Source organism: Centroberyx gerrardi, chromosome 3 (genome assembly GCF_048128805.1).
Source record: "Centroberyx gerrardi isolate f3 chromosome 3, fCenGer3.hap1.cur.20231027, whole genome shotgun sequence".
NCBI lineage: Eukaryota > Metazoa > Chordata > Actinopteri > Beryciformes > Berycidae > Centroberyx > Centroberyx gerrardi.
Window position 1 is genome coordinate 16,621,216 of NC_135999.1, and position 12,658 is coordinate 16,633,873.

The 12,658-nt window shown below is 45.6% G+C and overlaps 1 protein-coding gene across 1 annotated transcript in view; it reads left to right on the plus strand.

Annotated features, from left to right (window-relative positions):
* Positions 1-7,378: 7,378 nt before the first annotated feature.
* The window catches only part of LOC139923632 (protein sidekick-1-like), a 210,974-nt gene continuing 205,694 nt past the window's right edge, over positions 7,379-12,658 (plus strand). The window contains exon 1 of the mRNA XM_078282594.1: positions 7,379-7,573. Coding sequence (XP_078138720.1) covers positions 7,396-7,573 — 178 coding nt within the window. The 5' untranslated portion in view covers positions 7,379-7,395. The remainder of the gene's footprint in view (positions 7,574-12,658) is intronic.

The following is a 12,658-nucleotide window of genomic DNA, read 5'->3' on the forward strand; positions in this document are numbered from 1 at the left end:
TCCCTCCCTGTCTCTTTGACGCTCTCTACAGGTGTGACCTAACTCCCAACATCCCCCTCTTTGTTTCTTCACTCACTTCCTTATTTCACATTAAAGCCTTTCTGACTACCCTCGGCTTGCCCTCGTTCCCTCTCTTTCTTCTCATTGCACCCTCTCCCTCTGTCTTAGCCCCAGGAGATAGCTTGGATAACAGGTGGGGCCACTGGTTTTTGGGGATCAAGTTCCCATCTGCCTGAAATACAGGAATGCAGCATCACCCTGGGCTACAATGAAACCAAACAATAAACTGCACACTTGCACGCAGACAAATGCATGTGTGTGTGGGTGTGCGCACACATGCACGCACACGCACACACATACACACACACACATAGAGGCACACAAACCAATAGATGAGGCCACTGTAAGTGTGTTCGATTACAAAAGTGGATTTCCATTTGTTGTGTTCATTAGCTTTTAATGTTCTGTCTTTCTCTGTGATAATATGTCTTTTCAAATGTAGAGAAAACGAAAAGGCAGGTGAAGAGGTCAGGAAAGGGACTACACAAATGCCTGTGTACAAATGCACGGACACACACACACACACACACACACACACACACACACACACACAAAAATTTCCTGTGAAGCACACGCACACAAACGCACACATAATTTCATTTACCCAACAGATAAGCATCTCTAGTTCCACACGGCCTTGGCATTACATTGTTGCGGCAACCAAAGCCTATTTCATCGCAACAACACAAAGGCTGTCGTATTGTCTCTTTCTTTTTCAACAACAGTGGATGTGTGTGATATCGACACAGCCCATACACTCCTGCTAGGTGTGGTACAGTACATGCGGTGTAGAAGCCTGATTCATATCCAGCAGCCAATGGCAAGGACACAATGGTGTAACAGCAGTTTACAAAAAAACACTATTGTATTGGTGGGAGCGAGAGATTTAAAAGCAACAAGAATAAGGGAATGATGCTGTTTGTCAATGTCCCACAGCTATGCTTTACATTCTCTGTATCTCTGCGGCTCTCTCTGTCTCTCTTTCATTCTGACACACACTTTCCCATTGTGTGTATCCTCCCTCCACTCCGGTGCAATGACAGGTCAGTTAATATTGACATTATCTCCCTCCACCACGATGACAGCCAGAGCTGCAGGAAGCCACTCATTAGCGCTGTGTGTGCGTGTGTGTGTGTGTGTGCGTTTGTGTTTGAATGCTGGGATAGAAGTCATTAGCCTAGTCAAACAGGTGTTAAAGAGACAGGGGACAGTCCCAATGTTTGCCACTGAGAGGATAACAGAGATTGGTGTCATCGTTCAAGCCTATCATAAAAGCCTCTGCGGAGGTCAGCTCGTCTCTGCGCTATCTGTGTGTGTTGGAGAGAGAGACAGAGAAAGAGAGAGAGAGAGGGAGAGAGAGCACCATGTGTGTATTGGAGAGAGGGAGAATGGGTGAGAACAACAGAGTCAGAGAGAGATACATCGAGATAGATGTTCATGCACACGCCCGGCTAGATATCCATCTGTAGAGGTGAACTTACAAGATATTTTGTGTGTATGCGTGTGTGTGTGTGTGTGTGTGTGTGTGTCTGTGTGTGTGTGTGTGCGTGCATGTGTGATTATATGTTTCTGTCTCTGAGTGAGAAGCTGCAACAGGATGCTGTGGTGATGGCGAGGAATGGATGAATTGAGGGTAGAAAATGCAGTGGTAATTGTACTGGATACACAGGTAATTGGAGGCTAAATTGGCTTCAGAATTAGAATCTGTGGGCACTCAGTCAGACTGCTCATTGGAACCAAATAGCCCACCGCTGTGTGATTGTGTGTGTGTGTGTGTGTGTGTGTGGAGAGAGGGTGAGACACAGAATAGGGGAAATACCTGGACTTGAATGACAAACTTAACATATATTATAAATATTTTCCAAATATTTTGTTATATTAAAGACACTGGATTTATGTGTTTAATAATTTGGAATTTTTTCATCATCAAATGTTTTGGAATGTTCTCATAAGTTCTTGGTGATTTTAATGGGTAGATGGAAAATATGAGTTTTAGTAAGTTTCTTTACCCATCATAAATGTATTTATGTGTGTGTCTTGTTAAGAAACATTACAAACAAGCCTTTTATAGCCTCAGAATACGTGTAAAACTCATGTTTAAAACATGTCTTCACTGAAAACATGTCTTCAGTCTGTGATAGGATGACAATGTTTCAACATACTGCAATTATGGATTAGGCCTTAAAGCATTACATCTACCTGTGGCCTTCAACTGTTTACTGAGTCATGGCATGTTTCAAGGTGAGCAGCACTGATATTCTATTATAATGAGTCCATCAATTTTGAACTTGTTTTCAAAATGGCAATTGAAGCAGCTACACCATTGAGATAATGGATGAGGGTTTGAGATATAGCTTGCGGAGGCTTTAGTGGTAATAACACATGGAAAGGAAATTAGGGCTAAAATATAAATCTTTCTCTCATCTAAAAGTTCAGGCAACCATTGGATCACTCCAAAATATCAGTTTCCCATTCAGTATCAATAGAGCAACTCTATATCACAGATTTTGGTCTGGAGTCTTGGTTCTGTGGTTTCTAGTTTTGGGAGAGTTGTTCGTGTTCATAAATACTGACTGGGCTGTGTGAGAATATCGTATATGAATAATTAAATTGAATTATTAAATTCCCCTTGAAAATCATTACTTTTTTACTGGGATTTTTCAAATGCAAGTCTCAGTCTTGTAGTGTATGCTTTCTAGACCGGAGGGTAAAATTTGGACAACTTATTACCATGCAGACTTTCCTTTATGAATTTCCAGCCTTCTTTAAATTTATAATTCAGGTCAGTTCTAGAGAGTATTTTCCCCTGCAGCTAAATGTGTTAAAATGCCACTTACATTCATTCACATATCATTACTGCAATATCCATGACCTGCCTCCACTGGAAGAGGACAGAGACTGGAGGAAAGTAAATGAGACAGCTTCGTTACAAGTATGGGCTCATAGAGGAGTGGTGCTGGGAATCAGAAACAAGTCAAAAAAAAAGGATAGAAGAAAGAGAGAGTGGGGAGGCTGCGGTTGACCAGGAGCATCATCATATTTAGATCATGATAATATATTCAGTTTCAAAAGGCCTTGCTCAAACTCAAGGGCACGGTGGAACCACATACAGTGCGATAGAAGAATATAAAAAAAGGTAGTTACAAACATATAAAAGTGAAAGTAACAATGTTTATAAGGCGGATCAAGGCCGTAGTTTTGTTTGTGCAAGCTTGAACAGTCAGGTAGGTCATGTTCTGTAGCAACTGGAATACATCCAAATTTGAAAAGCAGTCCCTGTCTGTCTGGTGCGTGAGAGTTGGGGGTGGGTGATTGGGGGACTTTGCAGTCCAGCATCCCAAAAGCAGAGACCATGAGGCGGGAAGAGAAAGTGGAACAGGTCAGCCAGGTGTGCGGCCACCTGAATTTTTAGCACCTTGTAGTTGAGGAAGAGGATCTCCTAGGAAATACAATGTTTGGCAGGGGGTCCGTGGAGTTGCTGCGAGGTTTGACTAATGTGCTGCCAGGCAAAATATGTATCGTTTAACCCCCTATGACGCAGAGCGCAGCCTGAGATCCTCGGACCAGTTCCAAAGTCTAGGCTGAAATCTGAGGTTGATCGGGCTTTTGCCATTACGGCTCCTAGGCTTTGGAACAGTTTACCCAAAGGAGCTCAGGCTCACTCTTCATTAGACTCTTTTAGATCACTTCTTAAAACTTATTTTTTAAACTGGTGTTTTTATAATGTTTTATTTATGTTCAATTTTTATACATTCATTTAGTGATGCTCCAAATTGTTTCATCTCCTCCTCTTTGTTTTTTTCCTCCTTTCCTTTATTGCTTTAATTCCTTTGCTGTTCTTTTATCTGTAAAGAAGCTTTGAAAAATTTGTTTTTGAAAAAGCGCTATAAAAATAAAGCTTTTTATTAAAAAGGACCTGCAAGGTTCCTGACATCGAAAGCAGTCAAAGACCTTGCTGGAGGCACCATACATGAGGTTCTCTGGTTCCAGTTATCCAGATTAAGATTTAGGCTGAGGTGTACAAGAGTAAGTGGTGGAGTCCTGTAATATTTTTGAAGTGGAAAAAGGTGAATTTGGTGCGTGATTTAATGTAGAATTTGAAGAGGAACGTGGACTCCAGTGCAACTCCAAGGTTTGACACTGCAGGTTGGTACAGAGAATGAAGCCCCCAAACCTCCTGAAGGAGGCTCCAGGTAGCAACATGACCTCCGCTTCACTGGAAGCAGAGGGTGGTAACCTGGGTGGATGAGCATGGGTGGAGAGAAAAATGGATGAGCTGAGGTCAAGGGGTTGGAAGAGGGTGTGTTGGGGACGGCCAGACAGCGTAGGGAGACTATTGGCTACTCAGGGGAAGGAAAGACTGTCCCTGTGGATTTATAGAGGCAATAAAAGATAAGGTCACTGTGTTGTAGGCTTTAATATTAATGTGCCATTTAATGACCCTCACCATGGAGGGAACTAGGTTATAGCTAGTATTAAGGTACAGCTCCAGGCGGTTTTGTATAATGAAGCAACAGCCTATACATGTGTGTAGCTGTCCATAGTCTGCTGCAGCCAGCTTGTATGTTGACAGACCTGGGAGGGAATCTATTTACATACTACGATGTTTAGTCCAGCCTCTAAGTGTGCTTCTGTTTGATGTAGACCAGTGTTTCCCAAAGTAGGGTCTGCGGACCACCAGGCCCTTAAAGGATAAGGCTGGTGTTTTTTAATGCATTGCTTACCGTCAACAAATCCTATGAAAATAACAAAATCAGCAGTGATTTTGTTTTGCCAACATGTCTCGTCCATGTAGCCGGTGCCCAATGAAGCCATGTCCCAGCAGCCATAGAACGCCATTGTGTTAAAAAACTATTAAAAACACGTCAAAGAGCCATGCCGTTGCTCTGGCAGCATATTTCATCATCGCGATGCGCCGAGCCAGCCGACTTTTTCCTCAAACAACTCAATAAGCCGGCTGTAGACACGTTTGCGATCTCGGGAAAGTAGTTCTGTAGCACCGAAAATAGTCCCCGGCGTAATGAAGAATTTGTTCCCATTTGAATTTGATTTGGTAATAACTACAACAGCCTGACTTTTTGTGGTAACAGTTAGTGATTTTTAAAATTGAAACTATGTCTGTGTGAGCTGTATTTCAAGGTTTTTAGCTTACAATTGGAGCCAATGACTTCCGGGTCCACGGCTAAAAACGGTATGTGGGAAGTCAGAAAGTAACGGGAGTAGAGCAAAGGCATTGTTGATTTTGTTATTTTCATAGGATTTGTTGACGGTAAGCAATGCATTAAAAAACACCAGCCTTATCCTTTAAGAGCGTTCAAGGTGTCCTCAATAAAATGAGGTGTAGTTAAATTTCCTATACGTTAGCACAATGGGAGAATGTATAAAAGTGCATTTTGTTCCTTGGTTTCACTGACCCCACTGTTACCTCTCCATACAGTTTTGACAGTAAATAATTATCTAATAAGTAATAAGCTATATAGGCCTATACAACACAAATCCTCATTGGCGTGACAAAATCTAGCACATCTATTTGAGTGTGTGTGTGTGTGTGTGTGGGGGGGGGTGGTCCTTGACAAAAAAAAGTTTGGGAACCCCTAATGGACCTTTTTTCTCTGTGTGCGGATTTGGGGGCGCCGTTCACCGCGTTCTGGTGCGCGGAGCTGGTTTTGCACCCCGCCCCCTGGCTCGGACTGTCCAATAGGAGCCGCGGAAAAAACAGACTCGGCCAATCAGCAACAACGGATGATTGTGAATGGAAGTTTAGTTTTGAGTTCGGGATAGAGAGAAAGAGACATAGAGAAGAGGAGGAGAGAGGGATAGAGTGAGAGTGAGTAGGGGGAATATCACTGGAAAACTTTCATTCACAACCCGAGATATTGCCAGTTGATGCTCTCACGAAAGACTGAAACCGAAGTAGACTTGAATAGGGCGAAACAAGAGTCCTCCCTCTCCCCCAAGTCCGTGTCGAGGAGAGGAGGGTGGCAGGTGTTCAGTTGGAGGAGACGCATCGGTTCAGTCAGCTCCTCAAGCCTCAACAGGGTGCTTAACCGGAGAAAAACGATTAAAAACGCCGCTAACTGGAAAAACAACTGGAGTGCTTATGAACGGACTACTACAAACGGACCCGAAGTAACGGTTTCGTCGGCTTCTTCCTCTACCGGACTGTTTCGGAGCACCGTTGAAGACTCGGGATAAAGCGAAAGGCTCCAGTGTCGCAGTAGCAGCAGTGAGAGTAACGTTTCCCTCTAACGTCTGTTTTGTGTTCAAACCCGACTGCGTGGTTCACTTAGTGATTTCTATGAACTCGTCTCTCGTACTCGTACTTATAAAACAAAGTATCGATGGTTGCTGAGAAACTTGAAGAAATGTGTTTTTGTTTTTGTTAAAAACCTGTTGTCTCGCCACTCCTGTAACCCGAGAAGCAGCGCACCACGGCAAGTTAGCCTATCTAGTATCCGAGGCAAGGCTATCCCCCCTGGGAGAGGCTGGCGCTCCGTCTGGAAATAGATTTGTAACCCGCGATAACTTGGGTTAACCGTTAATTAGGATATCTAACTTGGGTCTATTCAGATAGCAGGCTAAAGCCCACGCATCTCCAGCACCGTACTTGGAAAAGACCCGGGGCGCTTTGTCCAGTTTGTTTGCAGACAAAAACCAGGGGTATTCTCACAGAATCAATTACCGAATTGATTTTTTTGGAGAGCACACATACACACACACACACACACACCATCAGCAAAGCACGGATGGATAATTTATGTGCTTTATAACCCCCTGTTAATACTGTCTAAACAGCCAAATGATCCGCGGGGCAAATCCCCGGTGAAGACATCAAAACAAGCGCGGATTTATGGTTGATAGCAGGGAGTAAGCCGATAAGTCTAAAACACACTCAAATGTATTAATTCTGTGCTCGGATCAATCCAAATGAAAATGAGGTATCGCAGGGCGCAGAAACCCACGGACCCAGCCACAGGAGATTACTCTGCCGTTACACCGGGGAATCAGACCGGGAGGGAAAGTCGTGCTGTTGGAGAGGTGTCCTCCTTCCCGCTGCCTGCTGAGTTGTGGAGCCCGGGGCACGGGAGTCAGAGCGGGGAGCCTGTCAGCGGTGACAACGGTGTTACCGGACTCCCGGAGCTTGGCTCTCCGGTTCACGGCGGGGAGACGGAAGCGCGTAGCTCGGCGGGTGCTGAAGCCAATTTCTCTCTCCCCGGACTCGGTGTCCCCCGCGCACAGGGCAGAGAGAGTGACAGCGGCAAAGCACAAGTGGCCGCGGACACTCACTGTAATCTGCCCGCTCACCCGATCTCCTCCTCCGAGCACCTCTCTGGCATGAAACCGGGAATTAGGTGCGCCGACTGCCCCGAGGGATCCCCGGTGCGTGCGGAGGGACGCGCCGCAGGGAGTAGGCTGACGATGGGGACCGGGACGACCCGGAGTGGGAGCCGGTGTCTGCCTCTCCTCCTCCTGCTCCTCCTCGGCAGCAGTTGCCACATGTTGCACGCCCAAGGTAGGACCTGAGTCCCCAGGAGCTCTGGGTGCCGGATAGGGTCCTAAACTAGTCCCAGAAGATACACCAAATAATTAGGCCTAATGTCTAGAGATTCATTGAGGGGTGTTTTTTTTAGGGTAAGCCTAAGTGGACTTGTGTATTGTCAGAAAACATCTCCTGACAGGCTCATTTGTCACGGGGACCATGGTGAACAGGGGGAAAGTAAGATGATGATTCCTAAAGTGAAATGAGAGTGTGATTTATTAGACCAAGCATAGCAATTTGTCTGCAGGTTGGGATGTGTTTGTTTGCTTGGAGGGGGAGGGGGCGGGGGCTGATATGTAGTAGGCCAACTCCATTGTTTTTGACATGTGAATAATGTAATGATTCTGCTAAACCAGATTTAAGGTTGTTTGTGTGTGTGTGTGTGTGTAAGAGAGAAAGAGAGAGAGAGAGAGAGAGAGAGAAAAGAGAGTGGGGGGGTAGGACCTACTACGGCTTGTGTGCATGTGTAAATGTTGTTGTCTTTAATGATGATGTATAGGCGGTAGGATTAACGTGGTGTGTGTGTGTGTGTGTGTGTGTGGGGGGGGGGTTACAGTTTCCAGGCATTGATAATCCTCCTCTTAGTCAATGACCTGCTTAACTACGGCCCTTGATTTGACACACACACATGCACACGCCTGCGCAAACACGCACAAACGAAGGCACACATTAATTTAACTTGCCTCCTATTAGCCCAGTGTTGACCCTGTTGCTTCTGTAGGTGTCCAGATCAGTGTGTGACTTGTGGTTGGAGAGGGTTATCTGCCACTGCTTGTGTGTGGAGTTATCAGTTGAACACAACAAGAAAGAAGACGGATATGATGAGATATTGATTCCTGGCTGATGCTGTTGGAGAAAATTGTGTGTTGCTATGTTACATGTATTTTTGTACCTTTCTATCGTGGGTAGAGAGAAACATAGAGAAAGTGTGCATATCTGTGTGTTTCTTTGCGTGTTTTTTGTGTTTGTGTGTGTGTATGTGTATGTGTGTGTGTGTGTATGTACCCCACGGGATCGTGTCAGACCGGCAAAACAAAAGCACAGAAAAGGTCAGACTGGTGTCGACACACAGTTTTCTCCGGGTCACAGATGGCGTGCTGGGCAGAATGTAAGACTGAGACATGGGGTTATGTGGGGGAGGGGCTTTCGGAATGTGTGTGTGTGTGTGTGTGTGTGTGTGTGTGTGTGTAGGGAGGGAAGGGGGGGGGGGGGGTGGTTGCTATTTGTGAATGTGTGTAGAATGCGTGTGAGAGTCAAGCAATTGGAGGAAAGTGTCTGCGCGAGTGTGAAAGAGGGACCACAGAGAGAGGAGAAGGAGCGAAGAGGGAGAGGCAATCAGGACGAGGGTGGCAGTGTGGCAAAGAAGAGAGGAGATGGTGTGAGAGGGGAGAAAAAGGAGGGGAGAGAAGGGAGCGGTGGGCAGAGAAGGGGGGAGAAAAGAGATGGGAGGAGAGAGAGAGAGATAGAGAGAGGAGGGAATGCGGCGCTCTCTGCTTGTCACTCAGAAAGCAGTGCCTGCAGTTCAATCGATGATGACGGTATGACAACACCTCTGTGTGTGTCAAAAGTTGCTCTCCTCTCGCTTCTCTTCCCACTCCTCACACCCTCCGTCTTCCTCCCTCCCTCCTCCTCTAAGTGTCGAGGAGGAGGAGGAGGAGGCGGGGACAGAGGGATGATGTGGCTGCAGAGTCAGCTCCGTCCTCCCGCTAATGTCAAGGTCTCAGCACCAGCACCCAGCCTCAGCTGAGGGGGGCTCCTGCTGCGAGATATACGTGTGAGTGGCTGGTAAGGGGGGGGCATGTTTGTATATGTGTGTGTGTGTGTGTCGGGGATAGGAGGTGAAGTGGAAATAGTGCGGTGGGGGAGTGGGGGGGGGGGGGACGGGGGGGGGGTATTGATTTGATCAGCTGTGCCAGGCAGCCAATCGAAGGCTGTAGATTTTCCAGGTGTCGACCCCTCTCCCCCCAGCATTTATTAGGACGTTTTATTTTAGGAGGAAAAGGATGAAATTCATGAGCCAAGCTTGATCCCCCTGATCTCTCCCCTCCTCTCTGTCTCTTCCACCCACCCCCACCCCTCTCCTCCCCCTCACCCCCCACCTCCCACTCTTTCCCTCTCCCACTCTCTCTTCTCTCGCTTTCTCTCAGTCAATCGATGCCCACACCCCTCCTCATAAATGCTGGGCTTTATACGAGCCAACTCTCGTCTCTGGGAGCACATTTAAATAAGCTCATCGATCTTTCATTTTAGAGTTTAAGTGACGGCAGCATTTTACTGTCTCTCCCTCCTCCTCCTCCACCTCCTCCCCCACCTCCTCCTCTCATCTGCTCACCTCTCCATCTTCCCTTTCTTATTCATAACTTATCCTCCTGCCCCCACTGCCTCCCTGTCATCCAGTAGGTCCTATACTCCACAACTGTTTGATTGATTCACAGGTCCAGTGTGGATGTAGACAAATTGTAAGCAGAGGTTACACTGTGGTGTCCAGTATGCCTCTCTACCTATAGTATTGTCACTGTCAGAAAACCTTGTATCTTCAAAATGTATGTATCTTGTATCTTCTTTTCATCAGGAACTGGGAAAAACAGCCTTGCTTTTTAGCTTGACAACCATGCATGTTTAGGTTATCCATGGGGTTTTGAAAGGGTTTTATAAGCCCAAGGGTTGTAGAACTTTCTCAATCCACACAATGTTCTTTGAATTACATTAAAAATATGAATATCACCGAAATGGGAGTCACCAAAGTTGGAGTATGGGTTACAAGATTTTTACATAATACATGGAGAGTGATTTTGTTTCATGTGGGTAATGATAATTGTCTTTAAGTACCCAAAGTGTAATGATAAAATACTGCTGGTCATCATTATTGTCAACCTTGCCCAAGGTAATTGCATTAGAATATGGCACATGTATCTCAGCCATTAAACCAATGCAGTTCCCTCTAGTCTAAAAAATATATTGCGGGTCACAATTTTTAGTCCATACTCCACACTAAAGTTTAGTTTCTTATCATGAGTTTGTGATTAGTGGACTTCTCCTCTAGCTAGGCCAAGGCTTACAGTGCTATGCTGACCCACTTAGAGTGGATCTATCAGTGTGATTAGGTTTGATATGACACACGTCATTGGCTGAGCAAAGCCAGAGCTTGATGCTGATTGGACCATTGGCTTGCTCTCGAGAATTGAGGTCATTGATAGGACGTTTGGATGTGAGGCTGTGGGCCGGGAGAGTTTTGAGCTTGATAGGAATATTTTATTTTAACCACATGCACATGTGCATGTGTGAGTGCACACACACACACACACACACACACACACACACACACACACACACAAGCCCCTTCTCTCTCATCAGTGTCAAACAGTGGAAGCGGACAGGGAGATTTGCTTAACCATGTAACGAGAGGAGGAATTAGAAGCCTCATCTAACTGATTATCATCCTCCGGGCTGCACAACCTTACTGTGACTTCTCCACCTCTCTACACTCTCTTTGCTTTTCTCTACTGACTCTTACCTCTGTTTTTAAATCTTATTTATAATCTCCCACTGGCTGTCCCTCTTTCTCTCTGGCAATGGTTTTACTACAGCTTATAAAAACATTTTATTGCAACAGTTATGCAGCAATTTGTTGTCACCAGAAGTACTGTAGCGTGCTCCACTACTGTTGGATGCAACCTCAGGATTTGAAGTATTTTCCTACTCTAAATGTTAACTCTAATGTTAGTTATGAAACAGTTGGAAACTTGTTCTTTCTCTGCCCACATGCACAAACATAAACACACATACAAGAAGTTTGAATTCGAGAGGCCTCAGGAGAGAGTTAGCAGTCTGATGGATGTGTGCGTGCATGCGTGTGTGTGTGTGTGTGCGCGCATGTACAGGTGTATGTGTATGACAGAAGGAGAGCAAAAGATAGAGGAGAACATGGTGTGTGTGTGGGAGAGGGAGTGTGTGATAGATGTCAGGTTAGTCAGGTCTGAGAGGAAGTGATGTCCCTGGTCGACTCCCTTATTTCCTGTCTGTCAGGAGGAACAAATCACCACTCTTCCACAGCCACCTGACACTCTGCACATTGTGTGTGTGTGTGTCTGTGTGTGTGCGTGTGTACGTGCATGCGCAATTGTGCTCGTGTGTGTGTTTGAGAAAGATAGAGTTTGTGTGTCTGTGTGTGGAAACTTGTGAAAGAGGTTTTAGGCTGACAGGACTGGAGACTACATATGTGTTGTTGACAGGTGTGTGTGTGTGTGTGTGTGCGTGTGTGTCAGATTGATGCTAACCCTCTATCTGTCCTAAGTGTTTTCTTCTCACAGCAGTTGAAGTGGCAGCTATAGAGGACAGGCCAGACTCTCCTAATGGAAAATAGTGTGTGTGCGTGTGTGTGTGTGTGTGTGTGTGTGTGTGTGTGTGTGTGTGTGTGTGCGCACACGCGTGCATGTGTGTGCATTGTGCATGTCTGTGTGTGTGTGTGTGAATTGGTGTGTGGACAAAGGAGAGTGCTGCAGGTACATCTACCCTGTCTTCTTCACACACACACACATGCACACACACACACACACACACACACAGACACACACACTCAAACAAACAAACAAACACAATTAAATAGCACTCAGTTGCAGTATACAATATTTTTTGGTGAGCCTGTGAGTTGGGTTGTTGATGTTATTCAGGTTAGTTAGTTTATGCTTCCCAGTGGAGTGATGTTGATTTGACAGTGCTCAAAATAGGGCACTTTGAAGAACAGTTTTATCATGAAGAAAAGGCATGGATACAATCGCCATTAGCTGTGTGGGTGTGTGTCTAAGTGTGTGCACGTGTGTGTGTGTGTGTGTGTGTGTGTGTGTGTTTTTGCCCAGTTAAAATGGTTTCCTATGTTTGTGAAAAGATGCATTTTGCGGGAGCTGTCCCTAGAAACATCCTGCAGAGCTTTGAAATATGAGCACTCCGTTCTCTCCCTGCCTCCCTCTCTGTCTTGCCTCTTTTCTCTCTCCATTTTTTTACTGTTTGTTCTTTCAGTGTCACTCTTCCTCCTTTTGGTTTCTATTTCTTTCTTCCCTC